We start from the raw sequence: 17,910 nt of genomic DNA, 5'->3' as shown, positions 1-17,910 counted from the left end.
TTCTGTATTCTGTTTCAGCATATTAGCATTTGTAACCTGTAGCCAGGAGGAGAAGCTCCCTCACCTCAAATGCTCTCATACTTTAGTCTTTTTCTTCAGGAGAGCTCAGAGCTTTTGAGGGCTCACTGATTTGGCCATCCTTCCCAGGATAAAATGCCTCCCTAAAGTCAACTGACATAGGACCCAAATTCCACCTGCAAAATCCTTTCACCACAGGACCCAATCTGGCATTAACTGAAAATCTGGAAGAAAGTGTATGTACACATTCTATCATTCATTGCCAAATTAGAGTTCTGCTTATCACAGGAGTCTTTAGGGCTGGAAATCTGTAGACAAGGGCTCTCAGGGGCTGCAGAAGGATGATTTTGTGGTGGCAGAGGTCCAAGGGGGCCAGGAATGCCAGTGAGTGTAGGTGGGTTAGGAACTATGTTTGCCTGCTCCCCTGTTTAGGTAAGCTGGTTACTTCCTCTGGATTACCATAACGAAAGACTTACTTAGGTGATCTGTAAAGTAAAATAAACTGTTGTGAGTTCTGGGGCTTTGTCTTGAGTGAGGACCCTCCTATCCCTCAATTCTTGTAGGCTCTGAATTAATCATGTCAGAATCCCATAGAGTTGTAACATTCTGAACCCAAAGGAACTACTCTCAATAACATAACAATTTTACCTGGTTCCTCCATTCTTGACGTTGCTATGTCAATAAATAAAATTAAAAATGATGGAAGAGTCATTCCCCCATATAGGGAAAATATAAGTATAATGTCTTCATTGCTTCTCTTGGCTGGGTCCCAGGAAGAGGATCTTGTGCTGCCTGTGATCACCTATGTGGGGCTGGGCCTCTCTCTGCTGTGCCTCCTCCTGGCAGCCCTCACCTTCCTGCTGTGCAAAGCCATCCAGAACACTAGCACCTCCCTCCACCTGCATCTCTCGATCTGCCTCTTCTTAGCCCACCTGCTCTTCCTCATGGCCATCGACCGGACCGAGATCAAGGTAGTGTCATGTTCACAGAGGAGACCCTGTCCCGCCCCAAGGATCGCTCAGTTCACAGTACCATACTATATTGGTACATTAATAAAATGGCCTTGGGTTCTGGGGAGGTTAGAGGGGGTAAGTAGCCTATTCCACATTGACTAATGAACTAGAAGACAAACCTTCTGCTGAGAACTCTACCATATATAGGAGCACTCACTTCAATGGCAAGGTATGGCACAGGTCCTGGGCCCACCTCCTCTCTGAAAAATCCCTCCTGGTGGCACTTTTCTCCTCCCCCAGGTGCTGTGCTCCATCATCGCTGGTGCCTTACACTATCTCTACCTGGCCTCCTTCACCTGGATGCTGCTGGAGGGTCTACACCTCTTCCTCACTGCACGCAACCTGATGGTGGTCAACTACTCCAGTGTGAGCACGCTTATGAAGAAGCTCATGTACCCTGTGGGATATGGAGTCCCGACTTTAATTGTGGCCATTTCAGCTGCATCCAGGCCTCACCTCTATAGAACACCCACCCGGTAAATGCAGATTCTCTACATGATCATGACCACCACTGGAATCAAAGTAGCACTTTTTATTATGCCAGAGAATAATGCAGAGAAGGCATAGGAAGTAAGAATTCTTAGGAAATCTTTTTAGTGGAAAATGATAAGAGTTAAGGAGAATGTCTTTAAAGCTCTGTCATTTGAATAGCAAAACTGAAGCTGAAAGAAGTGCTTAGGACATCAGTTAAAAAAATTGAATCTACTCTTTGTCCAGATCTTTCAGGATATTACAGTGTTTTTATTTCAAAAGTAGAGTTGATTTAAATAATCATATAATAGATTATATTATAGTTAAGATTTATGAGGTACTTCCTTTATGCCATGCATTTTTCCAACCATTTCTGTATGTGGTAACTATCTTAATCCTTACACTAATACTATGAAGTAGGTACAGTCCTTTGCCCCATTTTAAAGATGAATAAAATGAGCCACAGATAGTTTAATTAAATGCCCCAAGTGCATGGCTAGTAAGTGGCAGAGGTGGGATTCAAATCTAGAGAGTCAAGCTGTAGAACTTGTACTCTCTTATCTTCACCTTTAACGCTCAGTTTTGTGTTTTTACTCTTATTGACATGTATTTCACACACCATAAAATAGACTCTTTAGAGGCATACAAGTTAGTGTTTTTAGAATAATCACAGATAGATAGGGAGTGTGCAAGCATGAGTGGCGGTGGGCAGAGGGAGAGAAACAAAGATTCCCAAGCAGGCATCATACTTATTCCAACATGGGGCTCCATCCCATGACCCCAAGATCATGACTTGAGCCAAAATCTAGAGTTGGATACTTAACTGACTGAGCCACACAGTGCCCCTTCCTTTAGTGTTTTAGACATTTAGTGTTTTTAATATATTCATAACAATCGATATAAAGACTTCATCTACAAAGTTTCTAATCAGTGCTTCCTTAGAGACATTTTCTTTTTTTTATATTTTCAAAAAGATTTATTCATCCATCTGACAGAGATAGAGAGAGAGCACAAACAAGGGAATCAGTGGGCCCAATGTGGGGACTGATCTCATGACCGTGGGATCATGACCTGAGCTTAAGGCAGATACTTAACAGATGGAGCCATCCAGGTGCCTCTTGCTTACATTCTTCTTAGCCTATACTTTAGTTGTCCTGAAACGGCCTTTCACACTCTCCATTGTTCTGAAGTGCCTTGCTCACTCTCTACCGGAATGTTGGATCAAAAGTAGATTCTGTCACTGTGTGTCAGTAATACCTTCAACAATAGACTTAAGATTTTTATACATTAATTACCAATCTGTGATCATAAGAGAACATCTGTTTTGCACTGTTGTTAAAACTAAATCAAACAACTCAACAACAAAAGACAAATAATTCAGTTTAAAAATGGGGGTACTTGGCTGGCTCAGTTGGAGCACATGACTCGTGATATCGGGGTCATGAGTTTGAGCCCCATGTGGGGTGTAGAGATTAAATAAATAAAAAATGAAAAATGGACAAAATATGTTAATACCCATTCCTCCAAAGATGATATGTAAATGACTAATAATCACATGAGAAGATGCTCAACAACCATAGTCATCAGGAAAATCAAGTCAAAAACCACAAATAAGATGTTACTTCATACCCATTAGTTAAAATGGTTAAAAAAGGCAGTAAAAAGTGTTTGTAACAATGTGGAAAATTTGGAACACTTATACATTGGTGGTTGGAATGTAAAATGGTGCAGCCACTTTGGAACTTGGTTGGACAGTTTGTCACAGGGTTCAAAGTATAGCTACCACATGCTAGGATATCTACCCAAAACAAATGGAATCGTATGTTCACACAAAAACTTGTACCTGAGCACTGAGGGGGGCACTTGATGGGATGAGCACTGGGTGTTATACTATATGTTGGCAAATCAAACTCCAATAAAAAATTTAAAAAATATACAAAAAAACTTGTACCTGAATACTAATAGCATACTCTTCAAAATTGGAAATAACTGGAATGTCCATGAAGTGAAGAATAGATAACCAAGATGCAGCCGGATATCCATCCAGCAGAATATTATTTAGCTATGAAGAAAAGTCAGGAGTATAACCTATCCATAAATACGTGCTGCAATTCAGATAGCATTGAAAGCATGATGCTAAATGAAAGGATCCAGTCATAAAAGACCACATATTGGATGATACCACTTATGTAAAATGTTCAGAACAGGCAAATCTGTTGAATGAGAAAGCAGAGTAATGGTGCCCTGGGGGGAGGGGAGGAATGGAGTGTGTGGAGGTGGGGAACACATGAAGTGAATGAAGTTTCCCTTTAAGAACTGAAATTATCTTAAGGTACTAATCTAACCTTAAGTTAGATTTTGGTGCAGGCACGCAACACTGTGGATATTCTAAAGATGACTGAACTGGATAGTTTAGATGGGTGAACTTATGGTATGTAAAATATATCTGAATAATGCCATGAAAAAAATACAAAACTAAGTGGATGGGTTTTGCAGAGGTGGGGTTCAAGGTGGGGCTTTTGCTGATGGAAAAAAATTATATTGAACAGTACAAAAAAGACCGTTAAAACCATGTTAGATTCACAGGACTCTCTAAATCTGTTAACAGGTGTGTGGGCTTCTCCTTGGCTTCAACACTGTTTATCTCAGTGACAGCATTCACTCTTCATATCTCAACCAAAAATATAATTTCCTTATTGAATCATCCTTAGCCATCCTAATCCTTTAGACTTCCATCTAATCATGACGTCCAATGATACATTCTCACAGCCTCACATTTTATTTATTTATTTATTTATTTATTTATTTATTTATTTAATTTTTTATTTTTTAATAATAAATTTATTTTTTATTGGTGTTCAATTTGCCAACATACAGAATAACACCCAGTGCTCATCCTGTCAAGTGCCACCCTCAGTGCCCGTCACCCATTCACCCCCACCCCCCGCCCTCCTCCCCTTCCACCACCCCTAGTTCATTTCCCAGAGTTAGGAGTCTTTATGTTCTGTCTCCCTTTCTGATATTTCCTACCCATTTCTTCTCCCTTCCCTTCTATTCCCTTTCACTATTTTTTATATTCCCCAAATGAATGAGACCATATAATGTTTGTCTTTCTCTGATTGACTTATTTCACTCAGCAAAATACCCTCCAGTTCCATCCACGTCGAAGCAAATGGTGGGTATTTGTCGTTTCTAATGGCTGAGTAATATTCCATTGTATACATAAACACAGCTTCTTTATCCATTCATCTTTCTTTTTTTTTTTAAATTAATTTTTATTGGTGTTCAATTTACCAACATACAGAAAAACACCCAGTGCTCATCCCGTCAAGTGTCCACCTCAGTGCCCGTCACCCATTCCCCTCCAACACCCGCCCTCCTCCCCCTCCACCACCCCTAGTTCGTTTCCCAGAGTTAGGAGTCTTTATGTTCTGTCTCCCTTCCTGATATTTCCCAACATTTCTTCTCCCTTCCTTTATATTCCCTTTCACTATTATTCATATTCCCCAAATGAATGAGAACATACACTGTTTGTCCTTCTCCGACTGACTTATTTCACTCAGCATAATACCCTCCAGTTCCATCCACGTTGAAGCAAATGGTGGGTATTTGTCGTTTCTAATCGCTGAGTAATATTCCATTGTATACATAAACCACATCTTCTTTATCCATTCATCTTTCGATGGACACCGAGGCTCCTTCCACAGTTTGGCTATTGTGGCCATTGCTGATAGAAACATCGGGGTGCAGGTGTCCCGACGTTTCATTGCATCTGAATCTTTGGGGTAAATCCCCAACAGTGCAATTGCTGGGTCGTAGGGCAGGTCTATTTTTAACTCTTTGAGGAACCTCCACACAGTTTTCCAGAGTGGCTGCACCAGTTCACATTCCCACCAACAGTGTAAGAGGGTTCCCTTTTCTCCGCATCCTCTCCAACATTTGTTGTTTCCTGCCTTGTTAATTTTCCCCATTCTCACTGGTGTGAGGTGGTATCTCATTGTGGTTTTGATTTGTATTTCCCTGATGGCAAGTGATGCAGAGCATTTTCTCATGTGCTTGTTGGCCATGTCCATGTCTTCCTCTGTGAGATTTCTCTTCATGTCTTTTGCCCATTTCATGATTGGATTGTTTGTTTCTTTGGTGTTGAGTTTAATAAGTTCTTTATAGATTTTGGAAACTAGCCCTTTATCTGATAGGTCATTTGCAAATATCTTCTCCCATTCTGTAGGTTGTCTTTTAGTTTTGTTGACTGTATCCTTTGCTGTGCAAAAGCTTCTTATCTTGATGAAGTCCCAATAGTTCATTTTTGCTTTTGTTTCTTTTGCCTTTGTGGATGTATCTTGCAAGAAATTACTGTGGCCAAGTTCCAAAAGGGTGTTGCCTGTGTTCTCCTCTAGGATTTTGATGGACTCTTGTCTCACATTTAGATCTCTCATCCATTTTGAGTTTATCTTTGTGTATGGTGCAAGAGAGTGGTCCAGTTTCATTCTTCTGCATGTGGATGTCCAATTTTCCCAGCACCATTTATTGAAGAGACTGTCTTTCTTCCAATGGATAGTCTTTCCTCCTTTATTGAATATTAGATGACCATACATTTCAGGGTCCATTTCTGGGTTCTCTATTCTGTTCCATTGATCTATGTGTCTGTTTTTGTGCCAGTACCACACTGTCTTGATGACCACAGCTTTGTAGTACAACCTGAAATCTGGCATTGTGATGCCCCCAGCTATGGTTTTCTTTTTTAAAATTCCCCTGGCTATACGGGGTCTTTTCTGATTCCACACAAATCTTAAAATAATTTGTTCTAACTCTCTGAAGAAAGTCCATGGTATTTTGATAGGGATTGCATTAAACGTGTAAATTGCCCTGGGTAACATTGACATTTTTACAATATTAATTCTGCCAATCCATGAGCATGGAATATTTTTCCATCTCTTTGTGTCTTCCTCAATTTCTTTCAGAAGTGTTCTATAGTTTTTAGGGTATAAATCTTTTACCTCTTTGGTTAGGTTTATTCCTAGGTATCTTATGCTTTTGGGTGCAATTGTAAATGGGATTGAGTCCTTAATTTCTCTTTCTTCAGTCTCATTGTTAGTGTATAGAAATGCCATTGATTTCTGGGCATTGATTTTGTATCCTGCCACGCTACCAAATTGCTGTATGAGTTCTAGCAATCTTGGGGTGGAGGCTTTTGGGTTTTCTATGTAGAGTATCATGTCATCGGCGAAGAGGGAGAGTTTGACTTCTTCTTTGCCAATTTGAATGCCTTTAATGTCTTTTTGTTGTCTGATTGCTGAGGCGAGGACTTCCAGAACTATGTTGAACAGCAGTGGTGAGAGTGGACATCCCTGTCTTGTTCCTGATCTTAGGGGAAAGGCTCCCAGTGCTTCCCCATTGAGAATGATATTTGCTGTGGGCTTTTCGTAGATGGCTTTTAAGATGTCGAGGAAAGTTCCCTCTATCCCAACACTCTGAAGGGTTTTGATCAGGAATGGATGCTGTATTTTGTCAAATGCTTTCTCTGCAACTAATGAGAGGATCATATGGTTCTTGGTTTTTCTCTTGCTGATATGATGAATCACATTGATGGTTTTACGAGTGTTGAACCAGCCTTGTGTCCCAGGGATAAATCCTACTTGGTCATGGTGAATAATTTTCTTAATGTGTTGTTGGATCCTATTGGCTAGTATCTTGTTGAGAATTTTTGCATCCATGTTCATCAGGGATATTGGTCTGTAATTCTCCTTTTTGGTGGGGTCTTTGTCTGGTTTCGGAATTAAGGTGATGCTGGCCTCGTAGAACGAATTTGGAAGTACTCCATCTCTTTCTATCTTTCCAAACAGCTTTAGTAGAATAGGTATGATTTCTTCTTTAAACGTTTGATAGAATTCCCCTGGGAAGCCATCTGGCCCTGGACTCTTGTGTCTTGGGAGGTTTTTGATGACTGCTTCAATTTCCTCCCTGGTTATTGGCCTGTTCAGGTTTTCTATTTCTTCCTGCTCCAGTTTTGGTAGTTTGTGGCTTTCCAGGAATGCGTCCATTTCTTCTAGATTTCCTAATTTATTGGCGTACAGCTGTTCATAATATGTTTTTAAAATCGTTTGTATTACCTTGGTGTTGGTAGTGATCTCTCCTTTCTCATTCATGATTTTATTAATTTGAGTCTTCTCTCTCTTCTTTTTAATAAGGTTGGCTAATGGTTTATCTATCTTATTAATTCTTTCAAAGAACCAACTCCTGGTTCTGTTGATCTGTTCCACAGTTCTTTTGGTCTCGATATCATTGAGTTCTGCTCGAATTTTAATTAACTGTCTTCTTCTGCTGGGGGTGGGGTCTATTTGTTGCTTTTTCTCTAGTTCCTTTATGTGTAAGGTGAGCTTTTGAATTTGAGATCTTTCCAGTTTTTGAATGGATGCTTGTATTGCGATGTATTTCCCCCTCAGGACTGCTTTTGCTGCATCCCAAAGATTTTGAACGGTTGTATCTTCATTCTCATTAGTTTCCATGAATCTTTTTAATTCTTCCTTAATTTCCTGGTTGACCTTTTCATCTTTTAGCAGGATGGTCCTTAACCTCCACGTGTTTGTGGTCCTTCCATACTTCTTGTCGTGATTAAGTTCTAATTTCAAGGCATTATGGTCTGAGAATATACAGGGGACTATCCCGATCTTTTGGTATCGGTTCAGACCCGATTTGTGACCCAGTATGTGGTCTATTCTGGAGAAAGTTCCATGTGCACTTGAGAAGAATGTGTATTCAGTTGAGCTTGGATGTAAAGTTCTGTAGATATCTGTGAAATCCATCTGGTCCAGTGTATCATTTAAAGCTTTCGTTTCTTTGGAGATGTTGTGCTTAGAAGACCTATCCAGGGTAGAAAGAGCTAGATTGAAGTCACCAAGTATAAGTGTATTATTATCAAGGTATTTCTTCAGTTTGGTTATTAATTGGTTTAAATATTTGGCAGCTCCCACATTCGGGGCATATATATTGAGGATTGTTAAGTCCTCTTGTTGGATAGATCCTTTGAGTATGAGATAGTGTCCCTCTTCATCTCTCACTATAGTCTTTGGGGTAAATTTTAATTTATCTGATATAAGGATGGCAACCCCTGCTTTCTTTTGAGGACCATTTGAATGGTAAATGGTTCTCCAACCTCTTATTTTCAGGTTGTAGGTGTCCTTCTGTCTAAAATGAGTCTCTTGTAGACAGCAAATAGATGGGTCCTGCTTTTTTATCCAGTCTGAAACCCTGCCCCTTTGATGGGGTCATTAAGCCCGTTCACGTTCAGAGTTACTACTGATAGATATGAGTTTAGTGTCATCATATCTATTCAGTCCTTGTTTTTGTGGAATGTTCCACTGAACTTCTTCTTAAAGGGGAATTTTAAGAGTCCCCCTTAAAATTTCTTGCAGAGCTGGTTTGGAGGTTACATATTCTTTCAGTTGCTGTCTGTCTTGGAAGCTCTTTATCTCTCCTTCCATTTTGAATGAAAGCCTTGCTGGATAAAGTATTCTTGGTTGCATGTTCTTTTCATTTAGGACCCTGAATATATCCTGCCAGCCCTTTCTGGCCTGCCAGGTCTCTGTGGAGAGGTCTGCTGTTACCCTAATATTCCTCCCCATAAATGTCAGGGACTTTTTTTCTCTTGCTGCTTTAAGGATTTTCTCCTTATCTTTGGAATTTGCAAGCTTCACTATTAAATGTCGAGGTGTTGAACGGTTTTTGTTGATTTTAGGGGGGGATCTCTCTATTTCCTGGATCTGAATGCCTGTTTCCCTTCCCAGATTCGGAAAGTTTTCAGCTATGATTTGTTCAAATACATATTCTGGCCCTCTGTCCCTTTCGGCGCCCTCAGGAACCCCAATTAAACGTAGGTTTTTCTTCCTCAGGCTGTCATTTATTTCCCTTAATCTATCCTCATGGTCTTTTAATTGCTTGTCTCTTTTTTCCTCAGTTTCCCTCTTTGCCATCAACTTGTCTTCTATGTCACTCACTCGTTCTTCCACCTCGTTAACCCTCGTCGTTAGGACTTCTAGCTTGGATTGCATCTCATTTAATTGATTTTTAATTTCTGTCTGATTGGATCTAAATTCTGCAGTCATGAAGTCTCTTGAGTCCTTTATGGTTTTTTCTAGAGCAACCAGTAGCTGTAAGATAGTGCTTCTGAATTGGCTTTCTGACATTGAATTGTAATCCATATTTTGTAACTCTGTGGGAGAGTGGGCTGTTTCTGATTATTTTTTTTGAGGTGAGGTTTTCCTTCTAGTCATTTTGCTCAGTGCAGAGTGGCCAAAAACAAGTTGTATTGGGAAAAGGAGAAAAAGAGAGAGAAGGAAAGAAAAGAGAAAAAGAAAAAAGAGAAAGAGGAAAAAAAAAGGGGGGGGGGAAAGGAGAAGAAAAAGAAAGAAAAAGAAAGAAAGGAGATAAAAGAAAAAAAAGGGGGGGTGGGGCGGGGTAAGCAATCAGAAATCAAGAAGAAAGAAAGAAAGAAAAAAAAAGCACAAAACAAAACAAACAAATAAAAAAAAACACAAAAAAAAAAACCAAAACCAAAAACAAAAAAAACCAAAAGCAAAAACCACGGGGAGTATCTTCCGATTCTGTGTACTTTAAGTCCCTTGACTTCCCTTGGAACTGGTCCGTCTCGCTGGTCTTCTGGGGGAGGGGCCTGCTGTGCTGACTCTCAGGTGTGAGCACTTGGGGGAGCTGCTCTGCCCCTGCCTGGTGCAGGGCTCAGTGGGGGTTGTTCACCCCGTGAGGCCCCAGGAGGAAGCCACAGTGGCGGGGGCAGCTCTGGGACCCTGGGGTCAGCTCCCGCAGTAGCTCCGGGGCTCTCCCTCTGCAGGGCCTGGGGGCTCCCGGGCGGGGCCGCTGATCTGCTCAGTTCCAGGCAGGAGCGTCCTTGCTGTCCTGGGCCCTCCCGGCCTCTGCCTGTCCCGGGGGAGGCCGGATCCTGGGCTGTGTCCCGGCGCCCTGTGCTCCGGGGCCTGCGCTGTTGGATTCGCGCTCCCGCCCCGTAGCCCCCTCCGCGGAGCCGCCGCCCGAGCCCCTCCGAGCTGTTCCCGGAGCTGCGCCGCCCCCTCCGCGGAGCTTCTTCCTCCGCCCGAGCCGCCGCCGCTGAGCTGTTCCCGGAGCCGCGCCGCCCCCTCCGCGGAGCTTCTTCCTCTGCCCGAGCCGCCGCCGCCGAGCTGTTCCCGGAGCCGCGCAGCCCCCTCCGCGGAGCCGCCGCCCGAGCCCCTCCGAGCTGCTCCGGGTCCCGCCGAGCGCTGCAGCCCTTAGGGAGCTCGGTGCACTCTCGGGGGCGCAGTTCCTCTGTTACTGTCCCCGGGAGCCCGAGGGCATCCCCGCCTTTCTGGGGATCCTGCTCCAATTCCCCGGGAGGCCTTTCCGTCGGTGCAGCTCCTGCTCCTCCGGGACGGGGCTCTCCTGTCCTGGGGACACTCGCCCCGGCCTCAGCCCGGCTCCTCGGGGCCCCTCCCCCTTGGAGGCCTTTTGTTCCTTTATTTCTTTTTCCCCGTCTTCCTACCTTGATAGAAGCGCGAACTCTTCTCTCTGTAGCGTTCCAGCTGGTCTCTCTTTAAATCTCAGGCCGAATTCGTAGATTTTCAGGATGATTGGATGGTTTTCTAGGTAATTTGTTGAGGACAAGTGACCTGGAGACCCTACTCCTCCGCCATCTTGCCCCTCCCCCCTCCATTCATCTTTCGAAGGACACTGAGGCTCCTTCCACAGTTTGGCTATTGTGGACATTACAGCCTCACATTTTTGTTTTATTGTTGCAGTGTCAAATTGTGTGTCTCTGCTCCATGTGAGATTTGTGGGTTTTAAGACCGTATTTACTTTCTTTATCATGTATCTTCAGAGCTAACCACAGATCCTGTCACAAAAGAGTCACTCGGTATTTGTTGATGAATGAATGAATGTTGGTGAGTGAATGAATTTACATAATAGTTCTCCATTCCTAAGGACCAATGCATTTTTGTGCTCTCTTGCTCAGCTGCTGGCTCAACCCAGAAGAGAGATTTATATGGAGCTTCCTTGGGCCAGTCTGCACCATCTTCTCTGTGAGTGATGACATCAAAGCATCCTTAATGCTCAGCTGGGGGTCATTAGAGGAGCAGAATTTTAAGGGAGGGTGACAGAGGCAGGCATGTCACTGGATTTGCTTAGTTTTCTAAGACTATTCTTAAAACTACGAACTCTACCATTGATAGTTAATATGAAAATGACTTAAATATGGAACTGGTGTTGGACAGGCTAGGATGCAGAGAACAGATCGAAATTTTATTCAGTAAACCTTCTGTGGTTTTCTGAAGGTCAATTTAGGTTTCTTTCTGATGACCCTCTGGATTTTGAAAAGCAAACTGTCTTCCCTCAACAGTGATGTATCCACCCTCCAGAACACAAGGTAAGATGAAGAAAAGAGTGACAACCCAACAGACACGTGCGATCCTAAGGGCAAAGCTGTGTACCTCAGCAGTCCCTGATGCTTCTTCTCGGGGTCTTCTGAGGGGACCTGAGTAGAGAGATGAAGCTATTCTTCTATGGAAGATAGCTCAGATTCACTGGTGTGATGCTGACAACCTGGGCAAATGTGCTATGCTTTTTCTTTTCTTCAGAGAGAGAGAGAGAGAGAGAGGGAGAGAGAGAGAGAGGTGGAGGGGATAGAAGAGGGAAAGGGAGGGGGAGAATCTTTTGCAGGCTCCACATTCAGTGGGAAGCTTGACTTGGGGATCCATCCCAAGACCCTAAGATCATGATCTAGCTGAAATCAAGAGTCAGACATGTAACTGACTGAGCCACCAAGTTGCCTCTGTTCTATTTCTAACCCCAGTTTGTGACTCCCTCAGAAACAGGAAGAATTGGCATTTGTTAATAAACATTCTTTGGACTTTTGCCATCAGTCCTATGACTAATGTGCAGAGACCATTTATTTTTTATTTTTATTTTTTTTACCATTTATTTTTCTATGAAGCACTTAGAAAAGCCTGTGACTAATTCCACATCCTAGCTTACACTTCCACACCCCACCCTCAATTCAGGCTCCTACTGACCTCTCTTCCATTCCTCTCTCTGGAGAAAATCCTATTCCATGTCAAATCTTCTGGGAGGCTTGGGCAGTCCTTTGCTCCAGCAACGTTTGTGCAAATTTAATGTTGTCCTTTCATTTTCCTATCATTATCCTTTCCAAATGAAAATAGAAATATTGCCTTTGTTATTTTTAATGCCCAGGTCCCAGCACAGAACCTGATGCAAAATGCCTTCTCCATAGTGTTGGATGAAATTCAGGATCTCTATATAGCATCATAAAACCTTTGAAAATTACTTTTGGAAATGTCCCTCTCCTCCCAATCCAAATCAAAATGCCATCCTTGTCAAAGTGGCATGTTTTATAGGAAATCATTGATAATGAATTTCAAGCTGATCACCAGTCAGAGAACTCATCACCAGCAGGGGAAGACGAAGCATCGATGGACTAAAGACGTGAGAAATGGCTTTCATTGTGTTGCCCTGGGTGAATCATGAGCCTTCTTTCTCTTCCTACCCAGGATGCTGACATTTAAAGCCATAGCTCAGCTCTTCATCCTGGGCTGCACGTGGTGCCTGGGCATCCTGCAGGTGGGTCCAGCTGCCCACGTCATGGCTTACCTGTTCACCATCATCAACAGCCTGCAGGGTGTCTTCATCTTCCTGGTGTACTGCCTCCTCAGCCAGCAGGTACTACTGCCCAGCTCCCACCTGGGATGCTTCCTATCCTCACTCATCTCAGTGAACTGATCCAGAGCATACTTTGCCACTGCAGGTGCGGGAGGAATATGGAAAATGGTTCAAAGGAATCAGGAAAACAAGAGCTGAGTCAGAGAAATACACACTTTCCAGCAGGGCCATGTCTGGTGTCAACAAACCCATGATGGTAAGTAAGATCAGGCATTGCTCCCAGAGCACTTCATTAAGTGATCTGCTTGAGTACCATATGCTCACTCCATTTAGCAATGTTAGTGTGCAGCAAAATATGCCTTAGAGTGCTCTCACTTACTTTGTTTTTGACTCATTTACTATTTTAAAAAATTTTTATTTATTGCTTTTTAATTTGAATTCAATTAGCCAATATATGGTGACTCATAAACTGTTAACAATGACATATTTTTAAAGGGTTGTTTTAGACAAATACCCACTATTTGCTTCGATGTGGATGGAACTGGAGGTTATTATGCTGAGTGAAATAAGTTAATTGGAGAAGGATAAACATTATATGGTGTCATTCATTTGGGGAATATAAAAATTAGTGAAGGAGAATAAAGGGAAAGGAGAGAAAATGAGTGAAAATATCAGTGAGGGTGACAAAACATGAGACACCTAACTCTGGGAAATGAACAAGAGGTAGTGGAAGGGGAAGTGGGTAGGGGATTGGGGTGCCTGGGTGATGGGCACTGAGGGAGGCACTTGGTGGGATGAGCACTGGGTGTTATGCTATATGTTAGCAAATTAAACTCCAATAAAAAATTTAAAAAAAGATAAAAGGATTGATTATATGTTGGACCACAAGCTAGTCTTAATAAATTTAAAAAGATTAAAATTAAAAAAATAAAGGGTTGTTTTAGAATATTTTTTTGTTCTTAGGGAGCTGTGTTCATGTTAACACTTACACATCAACACTCTAATGAAGCACCTGCTGTATGCCAGACATGCCCACTCGGTAAACAAGACTCAGTGATCTGAAGCAGTGACGCACATTCTACTTAAAGCCATGTTACCCTATCCTTTTTCTCTACCTCACCTATATCTCTTTTTTTTTTCTCCACCTATATCTCACTGAGCAGCAAGTCACATAAATGCAAGCATGGGGGAAGTTGATGTACATATTTATAAATTAAACAGAAAAAGTGTTATCTGGCATTTTGAAACCTTGTCAGAGAGCTTGATATTTTCAGTACCCTGTAGCCACCAGGAAAGCAGGAAGATAAACAATAATACCATAGGATAATTCATGGCTATGGTTATTAGGAACCAACACTTACTAGTTTAGATTTAACTGAGTATTTACCTATTGTTTCTAAACTCTTCTATTGTCTGTAAAAGACTCCCATGAGTCTCCCTTCCCATCTAAAGGAACCTACTCTCCTGCCAGGAAGTCTTCCTGTATTTCTCTCATTACCTTGTTCTCCCAGCCTCCACTGGCACTGGTTCTGCCGCTGAATCTTCTGTCTCCTCCCCCTTCCTCAGTAAATGTCTTACCACCTATTTCATAGAGAATTCAGAGTCATCTGATGACACCCGGTGAAGTCTATGCCGTTGGCCATACCAACCAAACGTCAGCATGCATCCTGTCCACAGTCCCTTATCATTGGTGCAATTTCTCTCCACCTCTACGTCGAGTGCTTCCACCTACTCTTTAATCCCATTCTTCATGGCTTAAAGGTAATTATCTTTAAGTTATTCTTCACACATTCTCCCTCTCTCTTGCTCTCCTTATGTCACAGTCTTAAAGTATTCTTTCACAGTTCTGCAAACATGTTTGGTTCTGTCCCATCTTAAAATCATGTACTACTTGTTTCCTTTTTAGCTATCAGCCAAGAGTTGACTTCTTTCTCTGTCTCCATTTCCTTGCCTTATACTCACTTCCTCCTCCTGCACCTCTTGCAAATATGGTTTCTTTACCCTATCATGCCACCCAAACAAACATCTCTTAGATCTACAATGATCTCCATGTTCCTAAAAAGTTTTTTCAGAAACTTGGGACAATATTCATCTTTTCTTTTCTTTTTTTAAAAAATATTTTATTTATTTATCCATCACACACACACACACACACACACACACACACACACACACACACACAAAGAGAGAGAGAGAGAGAGAGAGCAAGCCAGAGACACAGGCAGAGGGAGAAGCAGGCTCCACCCAGGGAGCCCGATGCGGGACTCCACCCCGGGACTCCAGGATCGCGCCCCCGGCCAAAGGCAGGTGCTAAACCGCCGAGCCACCCAGGGATCCCCTGCCCTCATCTTTTCTGATGAAACACTCCATCATTATCTCCTCTAGATTGTACTCACATACATTTATTTCTATGTCTTTCTTCCATTCTCCCAACCTTTTACCTCTTTGTTCCGTTTATGGCTCCATCCAATGGATCAGTTCCAGAATGACTTCAGTTCTCACTAGGTCCTTTCCACCTAGACAATAGCATCTATTTTTTAGGTTCAGTTACCACCTAGATACAAATGACAGCAATATATATTTCTCCATTTGATCTCTGAGATCTAGATGAGTATTTATAGCTTATTTCCTATATCGTGAAGACACCTCTAACTCAGTTTTATTAACTCTCTTCTTCTGTTTGGTGTAAGTTTTATTTGCTGTTCTTTCTTCCAGTTCCTTTAGGTGCCAGGTTAGCTTGTGTATTTGAGTTTTTTCCAGTTTTGTGAGGGATGCTTGTATTGCGAGGTATTTCCCTCTTAGGACTCCTTTTGCTGTATCCCAAAGATTTTGAGTGGTTGCATTTTCATTTTCATTAGTTTCCATGAATCTTTTTTTAAAAAATAAATTTATTTTTATTGGTGTTCAATTTGTCAACATACAGAATAACACCCAGTGCTCATCCCGTCAAGTGCTCACCTCAGTGCCCACCACCCAGTCACCCCCACCCCCCGCCCACCTCCCCTTCCACCACCCCTAGTTCATTTCCCAGACTTAGGAGTCTTTCGTGTTCTGTCCCCCTTTCTGATATTTCCCATTTATTTTTTCTCCTTTCCCCTTTATTCCCTTTCACTATTTTTTATATTCCTCAAATGAATGAGACCATATAATGTTTGTCCTTCTCCAACTGACTTATTTCACTCAGCATAATACCCTCCAGTTCCATCCACGTCGAAGCAAATGGTGGGTATCTGTCGTTTCTAATGGCTGAGTAATATTCCATTGTATACATAAACCACATCTTCTTTATCCATTCATCTTTCATTTTTTTGCCATTCATCTTTTGATGGACACCAAGGCTCCTTCCACAGTTTGGCTATTGTGGACATTGCTGCTATACACATTGGGGTGCAGGTGTCCTGGCGTTTCATTGCATCTGTATCTTTGGGGTAAATCCCCAGCAGTGCAATTGCTGGGTCATAGGGCAGGTCTATTTTTAACTCTTTGAGGAACCTCCACACAGTTTTCCAGAGTGGCTGCACCAGTTCACATTCCCACCAATAGCGTAAGAGGGTTCCCCTTTCTCCGCATCCTCTCCAACATTTGTGGTTTCCTGCCTTGTTAATTTTCACCATTCTCACTGGTGTGAGGTGGTATCTAATTGTGGTTTTGATTTGTATTTCCCTGATGGCAAGTGATGCAGAGCATTTTCTCATGTGTGTGTTGGCCATGTCTATGTCTTCCTCTGTGAGATTTCTGTTCATGTCTTTTGCCCATTTCATGACTGGATTGTTTGTTTCTTTGCTGTTGAGTTTAATAAGTTCTTTATAGATTTGGAAACTAGCCCTTTATAGTTTCCATGAATCTTTTCAATTCTTCTCTTATTTCCTTTTAATTACCCATTCACCAAAGCAGGATGCTCTTTAACCTCCACATGTTTGAGTTTTTCCAAATTTCTTCCTGTGATTGAGTTCTAGTTTCAAAGCATTATGTTCTAAAAATATGCAGGGGACAATACCAATCTTTTGGTATCAGTTGAGACCTGATTTGTGACCCATTATGTGGTCTATTCTGGAGAAAGTTCCCTGTGTGCTTGAGAAGAATGTGTATTCAGTTGCGTTTGGATGCAAAGTTCTGTAAATATCTGTGAAATACATCTGGTCCAGTGTATCATTTAAAAGCTCTTGTTTTGGGCAGTCTGGGTGGCTCAGCAGTTTAGCACAACCTTAGCAGAAGCTCAGGGTGTGATCCTGGAGACCCTGGATCGAGTCCCATGTCGGGCTCCCTGCGTGGGGCCTGCTTCTCCCTCTGCCTGTGTCTCTGCCTCTCTCTCTCTCTCTCTCTCTCTGTATGTGTGTGTGTGTCTCATGAATAAATAAATAAAATCTTAAAAAAAACAAAGCTCTTGTTTCTTTGCTGATGTTGTGCTTAGAATATCTGTCATTTGCAGAAAAGGCAGTGTTGAAGTCTCCTACTATTAGTATATTATTATCTAAGTATGTCTTAACTTCGGTTATTAATTGATACACTTGGCAGCTCCCACATTAGGGGCATAAATATTCATGATTATTAGGTCTTCTTGTTGGATAGACCCTTTGAGTATGATATAGTGTCCCTCTTCATCTCTTACTACAGTCTTTGGGACAAACTTTAATTTATCTGATATGAGGACTGCTACCCCAGCTTTCTTTTGAGGACCATTTGAATGATAAATGGTTCTATAACCTTTCATTTTCAGGCTGTAGTTGTCCTTAGGTCTCAAATGAGTCTC

At 42.1% G+C, this 17,910-nt stretch overlaps 1 protein-coding gene across 2 annotated transcripts in view; it reads left to right on the top strand.

Moving 5' to 3' along the window:
* The window catches only part of ADGRE2 (adhesion G protein-coupled receptor E2), a 46,113-nt gene that overhangs the window by 19,826 nt on the left and 8,377 nt on the right, over positions 1-17,910 (top strand). For both annotated transcript variants that reach the window (XM_072721376.1, XM_072721375.1), the window contains exons 14-19: positions 792-989; positions 1,272-1,507; positions 11,500-11,566; positions 11,819-11,910; positions 13,052-13,220; positions 13,306-13,416. In XM_072721376.1, the coding sequence (XP_072577477.1) occupies positions 792-989; positions 1,272-1,507; positions 11,500-11,566; positions 11,819-11,910; positions 13,052-13,220; positions 13,306-13,416 (873 nt within the window). The remainder of the gene's footprint in view (positions 1-791; positions 990-1,271; positions 1,508-11,499; positions 11,567-11,818; positions 11,911-13,051; positions 13,221-13,305; positions 13,417-17,910) is intronic.

This window comes from Vulpes vulpes, chromosome 9, assembly GCF_048418805.1.
Source record: "Vulpes vulpes isolate BD-2025 chromosome 9, VulVul3, whole genome shotgun sequence".
Taxonomy (NCBI): domain Eukaryota; kingdom Metazoa; phylum Chordata; class Mammalia; order Carnivora; family Canidae; genus Vulpes; species Vulpes vulpes.
This window is presented reverse-complemented; position numbering and strand designations above follow the sequence as displayed.